Source organism: Phasianus colchicus, chromosome Z, assembly GCF_987193195.1.
Source record: "Phasianus colchicus chromosome Z, bPhaCol1.hap1.1, whole genome shotgun sequence".
NCBI lineage: Eukaryota > Metazoa > Chordata > Aves > Galliformes > Phasianidae > Phasianus > Phasianus colchicus.
Window position 1 is genome coordinate 33,651,223 of NC_143476.1, and position 20,976 is coordinate 33,672,198.

The 20,976-nt window shown below is 44.3% G+C and overlaps 1 protein-coding gene across 2 annotated transcripts in view; it reads left to right on the forward strand.

Moving 5' to 3' along the window:
* Nucleotides 1-16,538: 16,538 nt before the first annotated feature.
* The window catches only part of SSBP2 (single stranded DNA binding protein 2), a 169,539-nt gene continuing 165,101 nt past the window's right edge, over nucleotides 16,539-20,976 (forward strand). For both annotated transcript variants that reach the window (XM_031603398.2, XM_090130608.1), the window contains exon 1: nucleotides 16,539-16,772. In XM_031603398.2, the coding sequence (XP_031459258.1) occupies nucleotides 16,714-16,772 (59 nt within the window). In that variant the 5' untranslated portion in view covers nucleotides 16,539-16,713. The remainder of the gene's footprint in view (nucleotides 16,773-20,976) is intronic.

The following is a 20,976-nucleotide window of genomic DNA, read 5'->3' on the forward strand; positions in this document are numbered from 1 at the left end:
CCAGGTTCTCCTGGCTGTCTGAGACAGCATGCTGAGCTACCCAAGGTACCCTAGGTACCAAGGTAAGGCGAAGCCCTGATCTACGGGGTTGTGCTCCTCTAGAATGGTTTTTTTCCTTGAATATGGAGAACAGTTATGCACACGGGGAGGTCTGCCTTCCCCACCGTACGTAGAGAAAGCAGCTGAGCTGTGTTACTGCAAGGGTCAGATCCTATGCAATATATATGCTGAGAGCATTTACTGGGGCAGCAGGGAGAATCCAAACAGAAAGATATGCGGCTTCTGCAGCACTATGAAGCTTCAGACAGGAGATGTCAGCCAAGATGTTAAGTTGGTGAGTTTTGGTTGCCACCAGTTTCAGGTAACTGCATTTTGCTTCGTATCTAGCTCCAGCCACGCTCCTCTCCTCATGCATCCCATACTGAATCTTACTCACAGATTCTGTGTCAAATTTTGAAGAATTAAAATCTAATGCAATTAGTACTGATGCTGTCATAGTTTGAGCAGGAGGAAGGTTTTTTGTGCTAAGCTCTTTCAGGCAATGAAAGTCTCCAAAGCATAAAGTCAATGAGGCTTTAATGGAAATATAACAGGTAAAGCTGAAAAAAAAGGCAAAGAAAACTGCAACAACAGATTTGTCTACACAGGGAAACTGAGAGTTGATCTCTATGGCATGAAGGGGACAAGGGAGGGTGGCTCTGCTTGGCCTCCCAGAGCACTAACTGTTATTACATTCACTATCAAAGTTAGAGGAAATTGCATCCACTTTACTGTTCAAACGTACAAAATGCACAAAGCTAGCATTTCCTAGCATCTATAAACAGTGAAATATATGAGAAAATAGAGGACACGAGGCGTGCTGTTGTTCTTCAGTCTCAACTTGTATTGCTTTCAGTGGCCATTTAACCTCGATAAAGACAGAAGGATCCAGGTCCAATGTTTTTAATTACAAGTGGCATTTCCAAGCCTTCTGTGGTCTGCACCTCATCCAAAAAAGTGACTTCATTTTTGACTCTGGCAGTACGGATGCTCTGTGTAAGAGGCAGACTGCAAACTAGTTTCCATCCTGCTTTAATAATAGGTTCACAATCCAGAAAGGAACTTTAAACACTTTTTTTTTTTTTTAATATTCAGGCTTAAAGCTTTCCTTCTGCAAAGGAGTATATAACGTAGCAATAAAACAGTGCTTTTGAAAGTTGACTTAAAAGGTCTTAGGAAAGCAGTGGGTTGTTAGATCTAGGTTCTCAGTGTTTACAAAATATTAACAGTTGAACAGAGAATAACAAATTGGTAGGTTGCTTGAGCAAATCTGCCCCAACCAGGTGACAAAGTCAACCTCTCTTCCACAAAAGGCAAAAGGTACAGGATGTCCCAGTGCAGGAACATTTCTAGCAGCACTTCCTGCAAAGTGAACAAATGGATATGGATGGATGCTGCTAGAAAAATGCTTGCCCTTCTGCACCTGCAGAACTAACTCTCTCAGCAACGAGAGAAAAGGCATGCAGAAAAAATGGGGAGAGAGGGACTGAAAGAAAGAATGGAAGCGAGCTCTCAGATCTGGTTTCTACATGGCAGAGAGCCAGAGGAAATATTATTCTACTGGGTGGATAAGGGCTTGTCTTCTGCTGAGGTGTAACCAAGGCCCACTGAGACTCCTGTGAGCTTTCAAGGAATTGGCAGAAGCCAGGAGAATCCACATGGAAAAAACACAGTTTTTCTCCAAGCTAGATGTAAGAGTCTTGATGGATGAGCTGTTTTCCATTTCCACTGAGAACTTCATGAACCCAGGATTTTCATTTTCAGAGTTCAATTGTACTTCAGCTATAATTTTTATTTTATTTTATTTTTTTTTTTTTTACTGATTCCAACCCAACCATCCTGTTAGGTCACTCACTGTGCACCCAGTCATTCTGCACTGAATCCCAGGGCTCTGTAGTGCATACCTGGTGGAGTACTGTGTACAGGCCTGAGGCCCCCAGTACAGGAAGATTGTGGAGCTGTTAGAGTGGGCCCAGAGGAGGGCCGTGAAGATAATCAGAGGGCTGGAGCACCTCTCCTGTGAATCAAGATTGAGCGAGCTGGGCTTGTTCAGCCTGGAGAAGAGAAGGCTTTAGGGAGAACTCACTGAAGCCTTCCAGTACTTAAAGGGAGCTTATAAACAGGAGGGACACCAACTTTTTACATGGCCTGGTAGTGATAGGACAGGGGGGACGGCCTTAAACTAAAGAGGCTATATTTTGGTTAGATGTTGGAAGAAATTCTTCACTCAGAGAATGCTAAGACCCTGGCACAGCTGCCCAGAGAAGCTGTGGGTGCCCCGCAGCTCAAGGCAAGGTTGGATGGGGCTCTGGGCAGCCTCAGCTGGGAGGGGGGGCAGCCTGCCCACAGCAGAGAAGTTGGAACTGGGTGGGTTTTAAGGTCGCCTCCAACCTCAGCCTTTCTATGCTTCTATGATCCTATGCCATCCGCTCTCCCTCAGAAAGCTCTTACAGGATTCAGCCATAGCATCCCCAGCTCCCTGGTGCAGTCACTGTCATTTGTATTTATGTCCTTACACCTTCTAAGTGTTTTCCCTCACTACCCTCCCAGGGCTGCCTTTTAGCCAGCCAATTTATACTGTGTAGATATATGCAAGCATATGCATATGCATTAAGTACATGAATTCCATTATGTCAGCATCTGGGCAATTTGGTGCCCTGACACGCAGTCAGGCTATACTGGCCTGCTCACACCCACAGGCCAAAGCTGGCTCCAGGCCTGGCCCAGGCTGAGCCCAATGCATCCAGGCTTCTTCTGCCCTGCAGTGCTGTACGTGTTCGTACCTTGTCCCACATGATACTGCTCTAGTCGCAACTGATCTGGAATAATTTTTCAATAAGACTTCATGAGGCAGTATCAAGTGCTCCCTGAAATTCAAATATATTACATCTACTGCTCTCCCATCATCTGCTAATTTTGTAATTCCATCAAAAATGCAATCAGGTTTGTCTGGCGAGGCTTATTCTTTATAAACCCCATGATTCAATTTACCTGCCAGTGAAGGATGAAGGACCGAGTCAACCTTTGCAAGCTTAATCAAACTCATCCAAACCTCTGTATTCAACAGACTGATCTGGAAGTTTTGCAGGAAGGAGCTTGCTCTCAGCATTTGGCTCACTCTGTGGTTTCTAATGGGATGGAAATACTGGAAGAAAAGGCTTTGGCACTACATTTTAGTACTACTTCACTGCTTGAAAATAGGGAAAAACCCAGAAAATGTGTTTCTTTTAAAGTAGACTGCTTTAGAATGAAAAGAAGGGTTCTGAAAAGTTGCTAGGTAATAGTTTGGGTCCAACTTTATCTTAAGTACCCGTCTCCACTTCTCTGGCTGAACTTGCCAGAAAACAAAAGCCCAGAGAAATAAAAACAATGGCTAGTTCGGGTAGGATAGAAACACAGCATCAGATGAACTTTGAGACAACACTCAGTGTAATTCTTCTTACTTCAGAGAAAAACACTTCAAATCTTTTTTTCTGAAGATTTATTGTTTCATTTTCCTAGACAACAGCTTTGAGAATCCTCATCCTTTCACTTGCCTTTCACCTTTGTTTGCATTTTCCTTATAGGCTTTGTTGCTGTTTTATATATATATATATATACATACATATATATATATACATATATTCCTGTTTATTTTTGTCTGTTTGGATTTGACTGGGCTCTCTTTCTCTTAGTGTAGTGTTTGCACTGCTCAGAGGAGGAGATTCATGGGACTTTCAGTAAACTTGGACACTAAAGCCAGCATACGAGAAAGATTATTTCTATAGACACAACACAGATAAATACAATAGTGGGACAGAAACATAAACTGAACCAGAAAAAGAAATAAAGGGAATGAATACACTGTGTATGATAAGGGTTACCTTGAGAATGAATCAGGTGCACTTTTACAGGGAAAAAAAAAAAAAAGAACAACAAAGTAAATCAGTCTCATTGATTAAATTGTTAAGTATCTCTTCCTTAAACACTGGCTAAATCATGATACTGCACAGCTGCTTGGCACCTTAGCTTGCCACTACATCTGTCCAAGGGGCAAAGTGCCCTGTTTGATCCACTGTGGTTTATGACTGCTCCTTCCCTACTCGGTGCTGTGTGTGATGAGATGGTCTCTTATTTGTGATCAATTCTTCAATGCCTTGGAGAACCTTTGTATCTGCACCCAGACACGTAGACAGTCCTTCTTTGGAAAAACTGGGAAGTAATTGTATAACCATTTCTATGGTGACAAAGAGCGAGAACATAACTTCAAGACATTTAGAATAATAATGTGCCTAAGCAAGTGCATATTTTAAAATGTGTTGCTTGTGTACGAAAAGGTCCTAGGCAACTTCTGGCAGTCAGGAGAGACAGTCTACCAGATACGTCCTCACAGCAGGCAGCTACTCAGTCTGAAAATTAATTTCAAGAAACATGACTGACCACTGAGCAATTTTTTTTGCAGTAGCTTTTTGCTGAATCTTTTGTGGTAAACAATGCTGTTAGCTGTGGACACAGTGACTGGACTTCAAAATTAACAGCCAGGCCTATAGGCAAGAACAGAAACACTGCATGGCCCACAGTGTGCTGGAGCATTCTTTGTCAGGAGGTAAGCTTGCCCCTGAATGCCAACACCACATCCAACAACAAGGCACAAACAGGCAACAAGTACATGCAACACCAACTGTATTTATCTGCCTGCTTCTGAAAACTGAACTCCTGAAATATTTCAGACGAAAGGCACTTGAAAAATGACCTCCCTCAGAAGATACGGATAGTTTGTAAGCAGTGAGCAAATGCTTTTGCTAGCTTGAGTATGAATGCAAGACTTGCTTAGGAAATATATTTTTCTGAGTTCAGATTCAAGTTGAAAGGCACAAGCAAAGAAATATTCAGGGAATGATGCATCAGATTATTTTTAAAAAGATAGAAGAGAGTGGACTGAATCTTGCCTTCTTTGAGTATCACAGATTGACTTTTCTCAGAAATCTTAACATACAAATAATATCAAGAAATTTATAAATATGTTTAGAAGACTAAGTGAATTGTAAGAAATGTGTTGACTTTTCCTGTGTGTTTTGCTTTGTCCTGGTCTTTTTTCACTCAAATCTCAACATATCTGGTTTCTAACATAATCAGTGAACATAAAACATATTTTAAACTTCAGCTTTTCATTATCTAAGATATGTTCTGTGCTTCAGATAGCTTGGACAATGCCACTACACTCATCAGATTCTGCTTAAACTCCCCATAAACTAACACAATGCTGCTGAGTTAGGCTTCATCCTCCTGCAGAGAAATATACAAATTCTTCCAAAAGACTGTTTACACTGACATCAGAGAGGATGGAAAACAAATTACGACATTTGTATTTGTATTAGGAGCCAGATACTGCCGTAATCATGGAAATCAGTGGTAATGCTCCTATTGGATGCTAGTACTTACAAATTGAAATAGTTTATCAGTCCCCTACTGTTTTGACTTCCATCTGTCCAAGTATTTATTGAACAAGAAGGAGATTGCTGAGTAATAGCTACTGGAGAGAGACATGCATGGCACATTCACTGAAAGGGTTAAGGGAAAGGTTCTCTTCAAAGTTTCCTTCATGTCTTTCCAAAACTTAGTGTGTTATCTCCTTAAATCTTAGCAGTAGTGCCTTGTTCTACACCACGGTCCTTTCAGGTTCCATGACTGCATAACAGAGTTGCTACACCTGAATTTAAAATGCATAGTTTCCCTGGACATTACAAGCACCTGTGGAGGTGAAAGGGAATTCATAAAAATAGTGGAAGAAAGTGGGGGAAAAAAAAAAAAGATTTCTTAAAATTGATTTTAAAAATCAGTATGGAGGGAAGAAGATAAATATAATCTAAAAAGGGCTCTCCTGGTTGTGTATTTCTTAGCTAGATTAATTTTTCATTGCCATTAACATTAAAGTTACCTTTCATACTGACAGCTTTTTTAAAAAGGAATATTTTTGTCACTGTTAAATACATTCAAACAGTAGTGTCAAATCCAGAACAATTTGCATGAGCAGTCACCAACTGATGATGGAAAATGGAGTATTTGGGAAATACAGCCAAGTGCCTACTCCTGCTTCAACTTCGGGCAATGAGAAATCAGGGCCAAACTCTGCAAGGAACTGCAGTCTCACAGAGATAAGAACTGGGAGAAAGCTTGCACATGGGAATAAAAGGGCTCCCTGATTTGTTGACATTCAGGACAATTACATATATTTTTCTAGTGAAACATGTTCTCCCCCTTTCACAATGAGATTTTTTTTCTATTGTAAGGTGAAGATACTCAGGGTTACAAGAAATTTCAGTACATCACACAGAGAATTTCTAAAATCTGAGTCTTCTTAAGGATAGATAAAATAAAGAAGCACTTATGAACCATCAATAAATGGCTCACCCATCTGGCATGAGCTTGTAGAAATCAAGATGGAAAAGACTCAGTATTGGGTTAACTAAAAATGGCATTAGGACAATGAGCTATGCAAGGAAATTACAACAGCCTCTTTCAGAAATCATTCTGGATAGGGCAGATATGCCAGCCTCAGGACTGCTACAAGGGTTTTCTACCGGGCAAAGAGAGTAATAAGAAACTGAAAAACTTTTGGCATTTCAACTTTATTGAAAAAGGGTACAAAGGAACCACCTCTGGATATTGTAAAACTCACAAATAAATTCTTTACAGCTGCACAAGGGAAGATAACAATGAGAGCCCGATATTTCATTCCTAGCACAGTAAAAAATCCTATTATAGCCAATGCTGTTATGGGTGCACCAGCTGTATTCTGGGAATTCTATATAACTTCTGTCTGTTTCTGAACCAAAACCCCTGAGGCCAGCTTGTGAGATTAAAAAGTCCTCCTCTTTCATATACATGCCCCTCCACACCTCTGTTTGTTACCAACGTTTGGAGTAAGTAAGTTGTATTAATCAGACATGATGCCCTTCCAGGCCAAGAAGGATCTCCTCAAGAGCTCTTTTCCTACCCCACACTCTTCTACATTATTCACGATCTTATAAAAAATGCACCTCCTTATCTCTTACTAAAACTTACAGCATGGGATACTGTAGGCAGGAGCTGATGCTGTCTGAATTTCAGGGTAGTATAAACTCTGGAGGGAGTAGTGTCCAGCTCTATTGGAAGAAAAGGGTGGTTTGTTGTTTTTTCTTTGTGTGTGTGTGTGTGTGTGTATATATATATATATTTCTTTTTCTTTTATTTTTCTTTTTGAGAGAGGAAAATTTAAAATAATCAGGAAAATTGAAAAAAATGGGGAAACTGAAGAAATTAAACCACCGCTGCTTCTCAAGCTTGCTTTTGAATCAGTAGAGGACTCTTGCTCCAAGAAGTCAGGTAAACATCATGAAGATGAGCTGTAAATTTTAACATTGGGTATAAAAAAATAACAACAAAAGAGAGGTATTTTAAATAACACAATTCACTTTAAATTTCAGGCTTCTTAGCTGTATAACCTAGGAAGCCGAGGTCAGCCAGACCATCAGATGTGAACACCTCAACAGGTGAAACAGATTGGAGGAGTCACAGCTCCTAATGAAACCACCAGGGCATCTCTGTTCTCTTATTCAGGACTTCGCTTGTGATCTTCCCAGTACCAGTTGCTCAGGAAGGACTTGATTCTCCTCTCAGACCCACAGTGCTGTCCTTCACTGGGCAGAAAGACACCTGGGGGATTCAGACACAATAACTTATCTGCCCACATGAACAAATCTCACAAGAGTCAGCGGAGTTCTTTAGTCCAGCACCCTAAATATCCCCACCAGATATGTAAAAGGTAACTCAAGAGAAGAGCAGAGAATTAAACAACAAAAGGTTTTATTCAAATGTGCTATTTATATCCAGAAAAGAAGAAAAGAAAATCCTTTTGGAGCTCTCTGTTCAGCCCAGACCCATGATTTCTATCATGACCCAACAGGCTCTCAGATCCCTTTGTGTGCAGAGAGCAAAAAGAGTTAAATTAATGCTTGTCTTAGACGTATCATTCCCTGGTGACCCTGGTTTGGGACTGTCCTCTCTCGTTCTAGTAGATGAGTTAAATGATGAAGTGTATGAATAAATGTCCTTTAATCTACAAAAATGCTACAAGTTAAACTTTGCAATTAGCTTCACAATCTTGTTCAACATGCTTGAAAGCAAAGCCAGAATGGATTTAGAGGCAAACAGCAGCAGAAGGTGTGATACTCAGACATCGTCCCAGACATGTCATTAAATGATGGAAGTCAGTGTCACCTTTAAAGATATTCTTGCTGTACAGACAGCATAGGTGCAGATACATAACACATTTTAACAACCATGCTACTATTTATTTCTAACAAAGTTCAATCACTTGTGCTTAATTGTTTTCTTTAAGCATTTAATGTTTTTCCTCTCTGAGAGACCAAAGGGATCATTTCTATACCTCCCATTGGCATGGTGATGGCACAACATTTCATAAGCCTGCAGGTTCATTTAATATTTGTTTCTTAGCTGAATAAGTAATAACAGATACATCATTGAATAGGATCTTTCCATCCTGAATATTCAGATGTTACTGTTCTCACTGAAGTCAATAAACAGGATTTTGAAGAACTAGGCTCTACTCTTGCTTTATGGTTCCTGGATTTCTACAGAGATGACTTTAGGACAGGGTCTCTGGAGAAGAAAATGATGAAGCAGAAGTTCAGAGAGGAAAGAGAAGAGAAAGGACTTGGAAAGTTTGTTCTTTCGATTAATATTAAACTGTCCATTTCCCAGCTGCAGCCTCATGAAAGGAGACTTCTTGGTGATTACCTACTAATTCAAACCTTACAAACCCACCTCAGAACACACAAAGACAAGGTAAAAAAGGATTTTTTTATTGCAGTTTAATGAAATATGATCCACAGCAGAGCTTGAAGAATTCACTAAGCTTTTGAACACATATGCAGACTGGTATCAATTTCTTTTTTTATTTCTTCCTTACCAGATGAACAATATATGATGAACAACATCGTGTGTGTGTGTGTGTGTGTGTGTGTGTGTGTGTGTGTAAACATGAGTAGCTTTTATAAATGGAAATGCCAAAGAATATAAGAATAGTCTGGTTTCTATAAAAGGCTCTGTCTCACAAAACAAAAATCTGCTGCACAAAACCAAAACAAACATCTAAAACAATTTTCGTGTGTTAACATTACAGAGCACAGTTGCCTTTTACCTGTTTACCTATTCAAAATATTCAATTGAAGATGAACTGAAAGTGCACATTATCCTCACAATCCCTCTGTACTTTTATCACAGAAGGTATTTAGAGTTAAATGGTTTCCCCTTCCAAGCTAGTGCATCCTCAGTGCTCTGGCATTGTCCATACCCCATTATAACCATGCTTTATCGTTCTGTACCTGGAGATCAGAATGAATAGGTTGTAATTTGGTTCCTCTGGTGTAATTGTGCTTGTAAAGCACAGTTGTAACAGGGCATCAGTTTGTCATTATTCTTCATATCTCTCAATTACCTATGAAAAGCCAAAGACATCAACAAAGTGAGCTTTACAGTGCATTTTACCTTAAACTGGCAAACCAAAAAAGTTCCATGTACTTTTAGTTTAATGAATACAGAGAGTTAAACAACATCTTTTTTCATGATTCGATACACTAGTTAGTAGTGATCAATTCTTCTTGTGATTCTGTTGGATTTTTGGGTACATTCTGTGGATTATATACCCCAAATGCTGTTGTTCAGTTCTGAATCCATGATCTCTTGGAAGGTGAAGAGAAGCAAAACATATATAAATATGAATGTATGAATAACGTGTGGTTTTCTTTCTTACTTTTAACAGCGTTATTGGGCAGCTGTTAAATGATCAGTCAGATCAGATGTAGCTTTGATTTGGTATGTGCCACTGTTTTCAATCATCATCAGCTTCTTCTTGGGCCCCAGGTCCAAAATGGGGCGAAATTTTAGCTGTTTTCAATGTATCCATTTCTAACTGGACATGAATAGTTCATAAAAAGTAAAAGAAGAAAATGTTCAAATGTTGGTGTGGAAAGCAAATGAAATAATTCTCAGCTGTTGGAGTCTTCTTGCACATCTCGTACTTCTTGAAAAGAAGAGAAAGACTGCAGACAATGACTATTTCCTATGATTTTTGAGATCCAGAGAAATTACCTCCTTCAAATTTTAAGCCCATAACAAAGTCTGACGTGATTTCCATCTTTCTTGGGATATACACACGAAAAAAAACCAACAAACCATAAACATTCCATAAAACTTGAATGTATTGATGTGCATGGCTGATATGGCATACCACAGGGATGACACTGAATTCACTGTTAGATGCCCAGTAAATACATGGAAAAATAGAATGAACCATTTTATTCAAGAATGAACATCTAATGAGAAGAGATATTCTGACAACAGAACATCACCTATATTTGTTTTAGAAAACTGAGTAAAGGTTTGGCCAAAGCTGTCACAGTGTGATAGTTTGAGCCATTTATTTCTCCAGATCTCCACTTTGCTACTGCATACTTTGGAATATAAATATATATATATATTAATGAACTGCAGTTAATAGATACAAAAACCTGAGAGTTCTGGAGAGGTTACTTGTCCTAGTTATGATTAATTGCTAGCTAAAGCCAAATGCTTTTCTGCTGATACACTTGTGCAACTCCCAGCTTAAAGCCTCATTGATACAGGCTAACAGCATTGCATTTTGACTCGTTCTGAAGCCCAAAGAAACAGATTAAACGAGTCTGCTGAAGCCAACAGCAGTGTGTATGTCAAACCAACTCTGGAATTTTCAGCAATTCCATACTGGGTTCATCCTTTTTTGTAACATTCTACTGAGTGTAGAGACCCTCAAAATAAATGCAATTTTGATTTGGCTAAAAGCAGTTTTGATTCTTCTAATGCCATTTCTGGCTTTGTTGTTGTTTTGTTGTTGTTGTTTGTTGGTTTTATGTACTTTTTGTTTTTTTAAACATAGCACTAAGTCCTAGAAGTGGGAGCCAAGGTACCGTAGCAGTAAAGACCTTACGAATCCTTGCCCCCACATCACACAGAAATGGATCTGTCCATGTGGAGCACTGTGTAGGGCCCAGCCCCAAAATGGGCTTACGTTTACCCAATGAAGGACCTGCATCCTCCAGATTTCATGCTGTTTTTCTTCTAGTTTTGGGCCCAGGCAGCACATATGCTCATATTCCTGATGTGGCACATCACTGAACCATCAATGGCGTCTTTCAGCTGTCCTTCAAATGATTAGTAACTGAGGCTACACACTATTTCTTTACAGACTGGTTTGTTTGATAATATGTAGTTTCAGTCTGATAGATTAAAACAACCAGTTTCAGCCATACCACTGAAAGAAATGAGGGCAATCCCACATGCTGTATGTGCTTACATGTAAGACAGTTATCATTTTAAGACATTACTAAGTAACAATCAAATTTAGCAGCCAAAAAAGTAGTAATTCAGTTAAGTGAAAATATGTTGCCAAGGAGAAAAGAGAGACCATAACTGAGCCACTCTACATGACAGGCATTGAGAGTTCGAGCCTTCATCAGCATCAGACAACATCATGTACCTGCGTGTGAGAGTGAGCAGGAGATGCTGGGAAAGCCCCTCCTGTGGAAATAACATCAGGGAGATGTGAAACCACATAAGACACCAGAGAATCCAAGAGAAAGAGTGATATGGAGGGAAACAGTACTTACAAATCATGCCTTTTTCTAATGTATGAACTCAGATTGTATGTCACAGAGCCCTTTGCAGGTAATTCCTGATACTCTGAATTGCACTTGCACACAAACTGGGAAGTAATGTACTTATTTACACCTGTGAGCAACCATATCATTGTCACTGAGAGCAATAAACTAATGACAGCTTTATTTTTGCCAAGTTTTATTTCTAAGCTAAATGCACTCAGATTGTACCTGGCCCTTTCATGGGTGAACCGTGTAGCAGGAGGCTGGAAGGAATTTTTGATTCCTCTCCAAAGACAGAAACTGCAGTTCCCTGGAAAAAAAAAAAAAAAAAAAAAAAAAAAGAGCAAGGAGGAGGCAGGGCCATAACTTAGGTTTCATGGGAGAATGAGAGTGAGCAAGCAACTACAGCCTGTGTTACAGGAGTAATTGTAGCAGCCAGCAAATTCTTCCAGCTGCTTTCAGCATACAGCACTGCCTCTCCCCATCCCGTGGCTCTTTGCTGCAAGATGCCCCCAGTTTCCTTCAGTGAGCTGCTCTGTGTCTCCCAGGAAGAGTGTCCTTTAACATGAAAGAATTCCAGCAACTAAACACTGCAGAGCAGGATTAACTCTCTGTGGCAGTGGAGACTCCTTCTAGCAGAAGGGCTGAAACACCTGTAAATGGCATCATGGGTACAGAGAGAGCCCTTGTTGGCAGGTGACCTGGGTGACAAACAGGTTATTAAAGAGCCATTCGTGAGCATTCTCTTTATATTCTTCTCCCTGCTGCCGAGCCATAATTACTTTTATTTCCTTTTATTCCCTCCCAGCTGGAAGATAGAAAAAAACAAAGCTTTTGTTTAACACTTCTGAACCATGCATTCCAACTATCTTCATTCTCTAATAAAGATGTAGGACTCATCTCACTCACCTGAGCAATTCTTACCCAACTGTATGGCACAAGAATGAAAGACTGCATAATGAGGTCCATAGTCAGAAACTCCACAGAAAGATAAGACATCCTACAGAAGGAAGAAGGATTCTTGGGAACAGCTTCAAAGCTGCCTCGGTCACATATCTGTTGAAAAAGACCAAACAAAAGCTTCTCTTTCCCATGATATCTTGTCCAAAAAATCTTTCCAGCTACACACAGCAATAACTATATATAACTACAATTAAAAGACGGGAGTAGCATTTACTGGCTTAATTTCCTGAATAGGCCTTTGTTAAAAGCTGTCTGAAAGCTGCCAGTTAGATTGATGATTTTGAAAATCAACAGAATGGGCAGAACTGTATATTAATTGCATATATTACTGCAAGTATATGAGGAAAATCATGATTCTGTAATACAAGTTACATTGTTTAAGTAAGTCTTATACAGCCACAGGAGTAATGTTTCACTGCAGACATTCTTAATGTTAATCCATAATGTAACTAGCTGCAGCAAAAGAGAGGAACAAAAACCCACACCAACAGTTTGTAGCTATCCCATATCTCCGACAGGGTGATATAACATAGCATATGTTTTAAAATGATAAAGACTTCCAAGAATAAGATGCAGTTTCCAGAGAAATATTCATACACGCCCAAACAAAAGCAAAATCTTGTAATAATTGAATAATTGCAGCATTCTGTACCTAAGCAGTCCAAGAAAAATCCAGCCCAAACCAGCCCTTTTCAGTGGCTTAGCTGGTCAACACTCTTACACACAAAGCTCAGTGCTCTTCCCTAAAACCTAAGAATTAATCAGCATTATGTAAGAGATTTTTATAACACTCTAAAAATACATTGTGAATTCCTTTCCAGTGTTGGACTGAGAAGCTTTAAAGTACAGCCACCCCTTCATCCCCCTTTTAAAAAAACACTGGATCTTCCTTTCTGATATCAGAAACTTAAATTTGTTTCAGTATATGTGCCTCAAATCTCATTAATTACAATCCTGGCCTCATGAGATACAATTGCTGCTATTAAGTGCCGTGTTTGTGCTTGAAATGATCTGAGCATGGGCACAGATACAGATACTACATGTGCAGAAAGACTTTAAAACAGGACAAATGATACATAAAACTTCACAAGACCATAGGATGTTTTTGTGTTACTCTACCTGTTTGCTAGGCAAACTCTTGTATCCACACTATAGTGCTTTGTTTGAGTTGTTCCAAGGGATACTACACTCCGATAGCATTTCTGCAGAGGCAGTTGTAATGTTACCTTGGCAGATCTACAGCAAAGTCCTATGATAAAACTCCAGTTTGCCCTCTGTTTTTCATACACATAATAAATGAATAAATACTGGCATTATGTCTATATCTCACTGAAGGATCTCTAAGCAAAATTACAAAGTCATCACCCGAATGTTAATGGTAGTCTAGGGTCATACACGTGCACAGAAGGAGCTCTAACACTGCCCCTGGGAGCAGACTCACCCTGCTCAATTCTGGACATCCAATGCTGCCCTCTAGGAGTTCACCCTGCTCCAATTTGCCCACCAAACCATAATTCAATCTAGGAACATCCAAGGCATCTGCAGTCCTTCAGAACCAAATAAATCATAAGAACGCAAATGAAAAATGGGAACAAAGCATTTTCAGCTGTGAAAATCTTCTCATGGATGGAATGCATATCCGAAGGACACTGGAGCAATCTCATCTTATTTTTAGGAAACACCTCAATGTAGTTCTTTTCCACATAGCAACTTTTCCCCCTGCAAGAGCGACACACCACTGACATAGCCATCTTCTCAAAATAGCCCCCCGCCATTCAAGCCACAAACAAATCAATCAAAACTACTGAGGCAAGCCAGAGAGGAGATTTTGCAGAAAATAAATCAAGAGGGAAAAGAGGAAGACACAGAGAAGAGCCAGGAACCACTTCACTGTTGTTACCAGCTCCATGTGAGAGCTGTGCTGATACCACGGCAGTATGAAGCCTTGGACAGCAGATAGCCAACGTCTCTGATGGGACGGCAACGGCTGTTCCACGTGGGTAAGCAAATGTTCAGATGAAAATTGTACTCAGGACTGCGGCCATCTGAACCGAAATAAGTGTTACCTATCTTGCGTGCATTTGCCTGAACGTGTCCATGTTCACTATTTTCCTCCCTCAGACTACCGTTATTTTTTATATTTTACCCACAACCCAGGTCCTTCTTTGTTCTCTGTCCTGATTCTTTCTCTGCCTTTCTTTCTTTGTGCCATTTTCCGCTCCCTGTATTCACGCTGAATACAATCAGTCACATGGCTCGCCTTCATGTGAACTCCATGCTACAAGACATGTAAGTATTATTCGGTATGAATGCAGGCAAAACGCATCCTTTTGGTTGGCTCTTCATTTACATGCCATTCTCAGATTCTCTCTCCACAGTCCTTTGCCTTTTTCATCACCCACATTCACTGTGCATTGTTCTTGTGCTTAGCTTCCTTTTTCTCTTCTCCCCCATGGCCATTTACACCTCCTTCTCTTCCTGTGTCGGCCTCCCTCACCCTTCCCACCTCTCCCTTAATGCTCATTCTCTCCAGTTGCCCGCTTCCTTCCTATTCCCACCAGAGCTCTGTGGACAGCTCTTCCCCCACCGCAGGTGGCGTGACCTGGACGGGGGCAGGAGTGGTGGCTGTGCGGAGGCCTGGGCTGATGCTGGCACCATCCAGCAGACTCACCTGCACCACTCCACCCCGCTGACCTGCCTGAAAAACATCGCGGGGCAAAAGCCCGGGGCGGGCAGACAACTTTGGCATACAGTGGCCTTTGTTGCAGCTCGCTTTAATCCGGTGATTTACTGCAGCGAGTTGCAAAAGCACAAATCCCACCCCAGTGGAGTCAACAGTGGGGAACGGTCTGCGTGCAGCCACCGGCGTGCAGGACGCCTTGGCGTTCTGCTCCTTCCTGTTGTCTCTACCGCTCCATCGCTAATTTGTTCCAGTCGCTCATTAATGCTCTCCTAATCCCCCCCAAAACAATTTCACCTCCCCGACCGTTTCCTTTGCTCTTGCAGCTCAGGATCCAGAGGACGCTTTGCCGCGGCTCTCACAATGATAAACAGATGCCGGCGGTCTGTGCCGCGCACAACTTCCCGCCCCAGGTGCTGTCTGGTGGTTTGGCACGGCGGGGCCCGGCCGGAGAGCGCTGGCAGCGCCGGGCACGGCGCACCGAGAGCCTTCGGGCGGCACGACGGGGTGGGTTTGGGTCAGCCGTGCGTTAGTAAAGGTGAGCGGGTACCAAAGGACGGCAGCCGTGGGGCCGTGCTTCGGAGAGCGGGGCGCGAGAGGAGAGCAGAGCGATGCGTGACCCCGGCTCTCCCCCACCACGTCTCGGTGGCACGGCCTTCAAGCCCCCAGCGCATTTCCTCGACTTCCCTCACACCACCGCGCGCTCCCCCTCCGTCTCCCCGAGGACAGCGTTCTCCTCAGGAGGCGCTCCCCGCCGCCCCACGGCCCCCCGCCGCCTACGGCCGCGTTGCGGGGCTGCAGCCCGACCTCGGCTCCCCGGCACCGCCAGGGGCGGCCGGGGCCCGGCCGGGGGCACAGCGCCCGAGCCCCTCGGGGCGGCGGGGCGGCGGGGCGTCGTGGCTGGGGGCGACCCGGCTCCGCGGCCGCGGGCAGGCTCCGTGCAGGGAGCGGCCCGGCCGCCGGCTGCGGTCCGCTCCGCGTTTTGCCGCTCGCCGCCGCGCTCCCCCCTCGGCGGCAGCGGCGGCGGGCGGGTGGCGTGCGCTCGGAACAGCCAGTTGTTTAAAATCCTTCTAGAACCGTTTCTAATTCCCCCTTGCGCCGGGGAAGGGAGAGCGCGAGCGGGGAGGGGGGGAGGAGGAGGAGGGAGGAGAAGGGGCCGGGGGGGGGCGGCGGGGGGGGGGAGGAGGGAGCAGCCCGCCCGGCTCCCGCCTGCCCGTCACGGCGCGGGGGGGCGTGGCCTCGGGCCCGGCCGGCCAATGGGCTGTGTGTGTGGCGGCGTCGCCATGGCGACGGGGCTGTTCCCGGGGAGGCTGTGATGGGTTGACAGGTGCGTGACAGTCGGAGCTCTCCGCAGGCATGTACGGCAAAGGCAAGAGCAACAGCAGCGTCCCGTCCGACAGCCAGGCCCGGGAGAAGTGAGTACGGCCCCGCCGCCGCCCCCGGCCCCGCGCCCAACAACTTTTCGCCGGGGGCGGCCGCGCTCGGGCCGCGGGGCCGCGCGGCGCCGGGGAGCGGTCGGAGCGGGACCCGCGCTGCCCCGCGGGGGGCGCGGCGCCCCGGGCGCCGCTCGGCGGGGCCGGAGCCGGGAGCGGGCGGCGCGGCGCGGCGCGGCGCGGGGACGAGTTGGGAACAAAGCGCGGCGGCCGCGGGGCGCGGAGCTCCGGCGGCGCCCGGCTCCCAACTTCGGGCCGGGACCGCGCCGCGCCGGGCCGAGAGCGCCGCGCCGCCGAGCCCCGGGGAGGCGCGCGCCGAGCCGCCTCCGAAAGTTTTCGCGTCGCGGCGGCCCCTCGCCGAGCCGGCGTCCGCGCCCGGGCCGCGCGGCCCCTCCGTAGCCGCGGGGACGGCGGGGCACGGCGGGGCCGAGCAACTGGTGGCTGCCGGCGGTGTGCCGGCGGAGCGCTCCGGCGGCGGCTGCGGGCGGCGCGGTGCGGAGCAGCCGGTCTCCGCCGGGGACTTGCGGAGCGCCCCGCGGGCGCGGGTCGGGGTACCGCGGGGGCGGCGCACCCCGCGCGGTGGGGCAGAGCCGCGGCGCTCCGCTCCGAGCCCGGCGCGGGAAGTTCGCGGCGCCTTCGGCCCCTCTGCTCCCTCTGCGGCCGGTCTGTCTTCCGTATTCCAGCCATCGTAACGTCGCGTGCGGTGCGAAAAGGCGCGCTACTTTTGCAGGCAGGGCTGCCGAGCCGCCGTTTTGCTGAGAAGTGTCTGCCCTGCTCGGCAAAGTTGCGGGGCCCTGCTAGATGGTGCTGTTCGATTTGCGGACGCCGGCTCCCTCACGGCGCTGGCTGCGCGCGGACGGGATGCGCGCTGCGGAGCCGGGATGGGCTGCTGCCAGGGCACGGGCACGGCCGGGCCGGGAGCCCTGGGGGGCAACGGCGTAGCGACGGGCTCGGCCAGGATCTCAGAAGTGCCCCTTCAACTCCCAGGCTTCCTCTGAGGATTCTTTTTCCCCGACAACACCGTTACCCTCTAGATTTATTCCTTCTATCCCATCCTTTCAACTTATCCCCTGGCAGAGCAGATTCTATCGTTGCGGTCCTCGTACTTTTCTCGGGGGTTCAATAATTTTTCCTTGTGACACTGTTCCACGGTTGTGCAGTGTTGCTCTCGAGGTGATGCACGAGTTCTTGCTCTGCGCTGAAAAGTTGCCATCAGATTAGAGGTCTCTGTGAGAACGCAGCCCTGACTTCTTCGTAAGGTTTGGTCCGTTTGGAAACTAGAGAAAACATGTATGTCTGATGTATTACGCAGTCGCTTAGTCAAGAAGAATAGGATTATAACTGTGTTTAATTTGAATTTTCAAAGTTTTTAGAACCAAACATGCAACTTAGTTTTGTCTCCTTGAGGTTTAAGTAGCCAAATTGAGCGGCCAGTGGCATATCTGAATGCACTTGCAGAGTAAGCGCAATGGGCTCTGGGTGTGCAGAGCACATGTGTTCCTCGTGAGGACGTGTGAGCATACAGAGAGGCTCCTGAGGAGCATTTTACCAATGTGGAAGCTGTGTGTGTCGTTCAAAGATGTGATATACCTTATATTTTACAGACTGATTCAGCACCAAATATGTTTCTAATGCGGTAACTCACTGTGTGATGCCTTTAATATTTATCTCGTTTGAGGTTATGTCATCTCTATTAAATAAAGTGAACAAGTTTTGCAAGTCATTTATAGTACCCCCTGGCAAATTATCAGTTCCAAATCAACATTCATTCTCTGGTCTTTCTCTTTGCCCCTCCCACCAAACTTTGGGGTAAATTACCTGTATTATATGGCTTAACAACAAATGTGAAGTTTGGACAGATTCATTCCCAGAGAAATAATACCAGGTTCTGTATCTGAGATGTGCAGTGCTGCTCGAAAACCAGTACAATGAAGGCATGATGCCTGTGAAGAGCAGAGAAGATGAACTGAGAAAGCGTGTTTTCTCTCCTCTTTCTCCTATACTTGAACAGCTGTGCTTTGGTTTGGGTCTGGGCTGCCCCTACCACATACTGGGCAGGACAGTTGTGTTCCAGCATCACGTCTTCCACTGTCCAGACTTGGCCAGGGACAGGCAGGTCTTCGTGTATGCTGTGGGAGAAAAAAGGCTAAATTTCTTTATAGCATCCTTTGTTATCTCTTCGTGGCAAATGCATTTTTCCTTTTCTGTAAAATTGGATTAGTTCAGATTTAAGGAACTTGGACTCCCTATCATTTAACTGAATGGCTCAAGTTTCTAAACTTCTCGTCTTGGAGGAAGAAGGGTAGGACCGCACAGCTTTGTGTGTCTTGTCATGCATCCTTTTCAACAGTATTTAAACAGGGATTCGGAAATAGAGCTGTTCACCTATACATAATGCTAAAAGTTAGAAAATACAAATAGAAAAAACAACAACAACAACAAAAATTGTGCCATAAGCAAACTGAAATTCTGAAAGAATTAGTGGTTTTGTGTTGCTCTGGTCTTTCAATCTTTCTTTCACTGGTCCTCCATCTTTTTGTTTTTTCTTTTTCTCCCCAAGATGCCTTTGCTTTGTTGGGGCTCAGCATATGTGCAGATCTTGTTCCAATTTTACCAGGTGACTATCAGTTGGGATTTCCTTTAAATATCAAAAAACGCATGATCAAAATAACAGCACGGGAGCAACTACTGGGATCAGTGGTTGAATGCTCTTCGGTTTGGCATGGCAGAAAACCTCAAGAAAGTGGGACCACTTGGTTTCTGCTGTCACAGTGTCCTTGCTTTGCTGATGCAAATATCTTCCCAGTTTGATTTCACCAGTTGGTTGTGTGAGGGAAGATGGGCATTTTTCTCTTTTCCATCATGCTTGCTGCTTCTTGGAAGGAAAAAGGTTTCACCTTGTTGTTTCCCACAAGTCTGTGTTGGTTGGTGTGCCTGAATGGCTCATTTATGAGTAGTATGGTTGCCTGCATGGATTTAAATCTCTTCCCCAGCAGGAAAGCAGAGTGAAATTTACACAATTTATGTCACGTTTCTGTTAGTGCCAATGGGGTACTCCATAAACAGGGGACAACTGACCAATGATTCTGTCATTTCATTCTATCACTGTTTAGAAAAACTGAGATTTCCTGGGGCTTCAGAAGATATGTGTGGTTTTGGATATATTTCTTTTGATTTTTCTTTTTCCTTTTTCTTCAAATTTGGAAAGATAAGCATTGCATGACTTTGCAGTAATAAATTAGTGATGTTATCCATCTCTACTACAGTGCTCATAAGCGACATAAGAAGTAAGATACAGAATGAAATTAATTGTCACCTGAGATAAATTTTCTGCTCCTTCCTGAGAAACAGTGAGCTGGTTTTTCAGGTTTCAGGCGGTGGAGGGCTCTCTCTTTTTTCTTCTGTTGAAAAACAAAATTGGTACTTTAGCCTACACTCCTTTACAAAATTCAGATTTGATGTTTGCACGCTGATTTCATCCATCATGTTTAACTTTTGGGAAATGTATCACAGCTGTGTTTGACAACAAGAAGTTTGCAGGGCTGGCAGTCTGCTTCAGAAGAATACGTTTTTTAATCAGGAAGGGCGCAGAGGAGAAGGTTCTGGAAGGAGTAACTGTTTCTCAGTACTTGCGGTTGATCACTGTGTTTTGGATGTTCTTTTATACTGCATACAGGTATTTTGGAGAGTGTATGAAAGCAATCCAAAAGATGCGTATGCTGCACTTCAGACCCTCTAAGAGCAATTGGCTTTGCACTGTAGGTGTAACTGACAGAGCAGTAGCTAGACTTGCCCATAGAAATGTACATCACTATAGTGGTTTGCTGAAATATGCTCCCAACTCCTTGTTTGCTTATAAAAGTACTTTACTGGTCTTGAACCAAGGGTAAAAAATACAATTTCTACAATGATTCCTCTGTTTGTTTCGTCTTCCTACAGTTTTGTTTTGTGTTTTTCCTCCCTCCCCCCATGCTTTTCCTTAACTCTTTTTTGACACTGTGAGGTGTACAGTTGCACCTTTTTGGGCTCTGTCACCACACAAACTTCTGCTGCTGAAGAGCAGGGACTGCTGGAGGCCACTCAGAGCTGCTGGGTGCCGCGGATATACCCTGGGCTGCAGCGAGCGTGGTATGGGCTTGGCTAAGATGTAATTAAATCTTCCTGGAGGAGACAGTAATTAACGGAA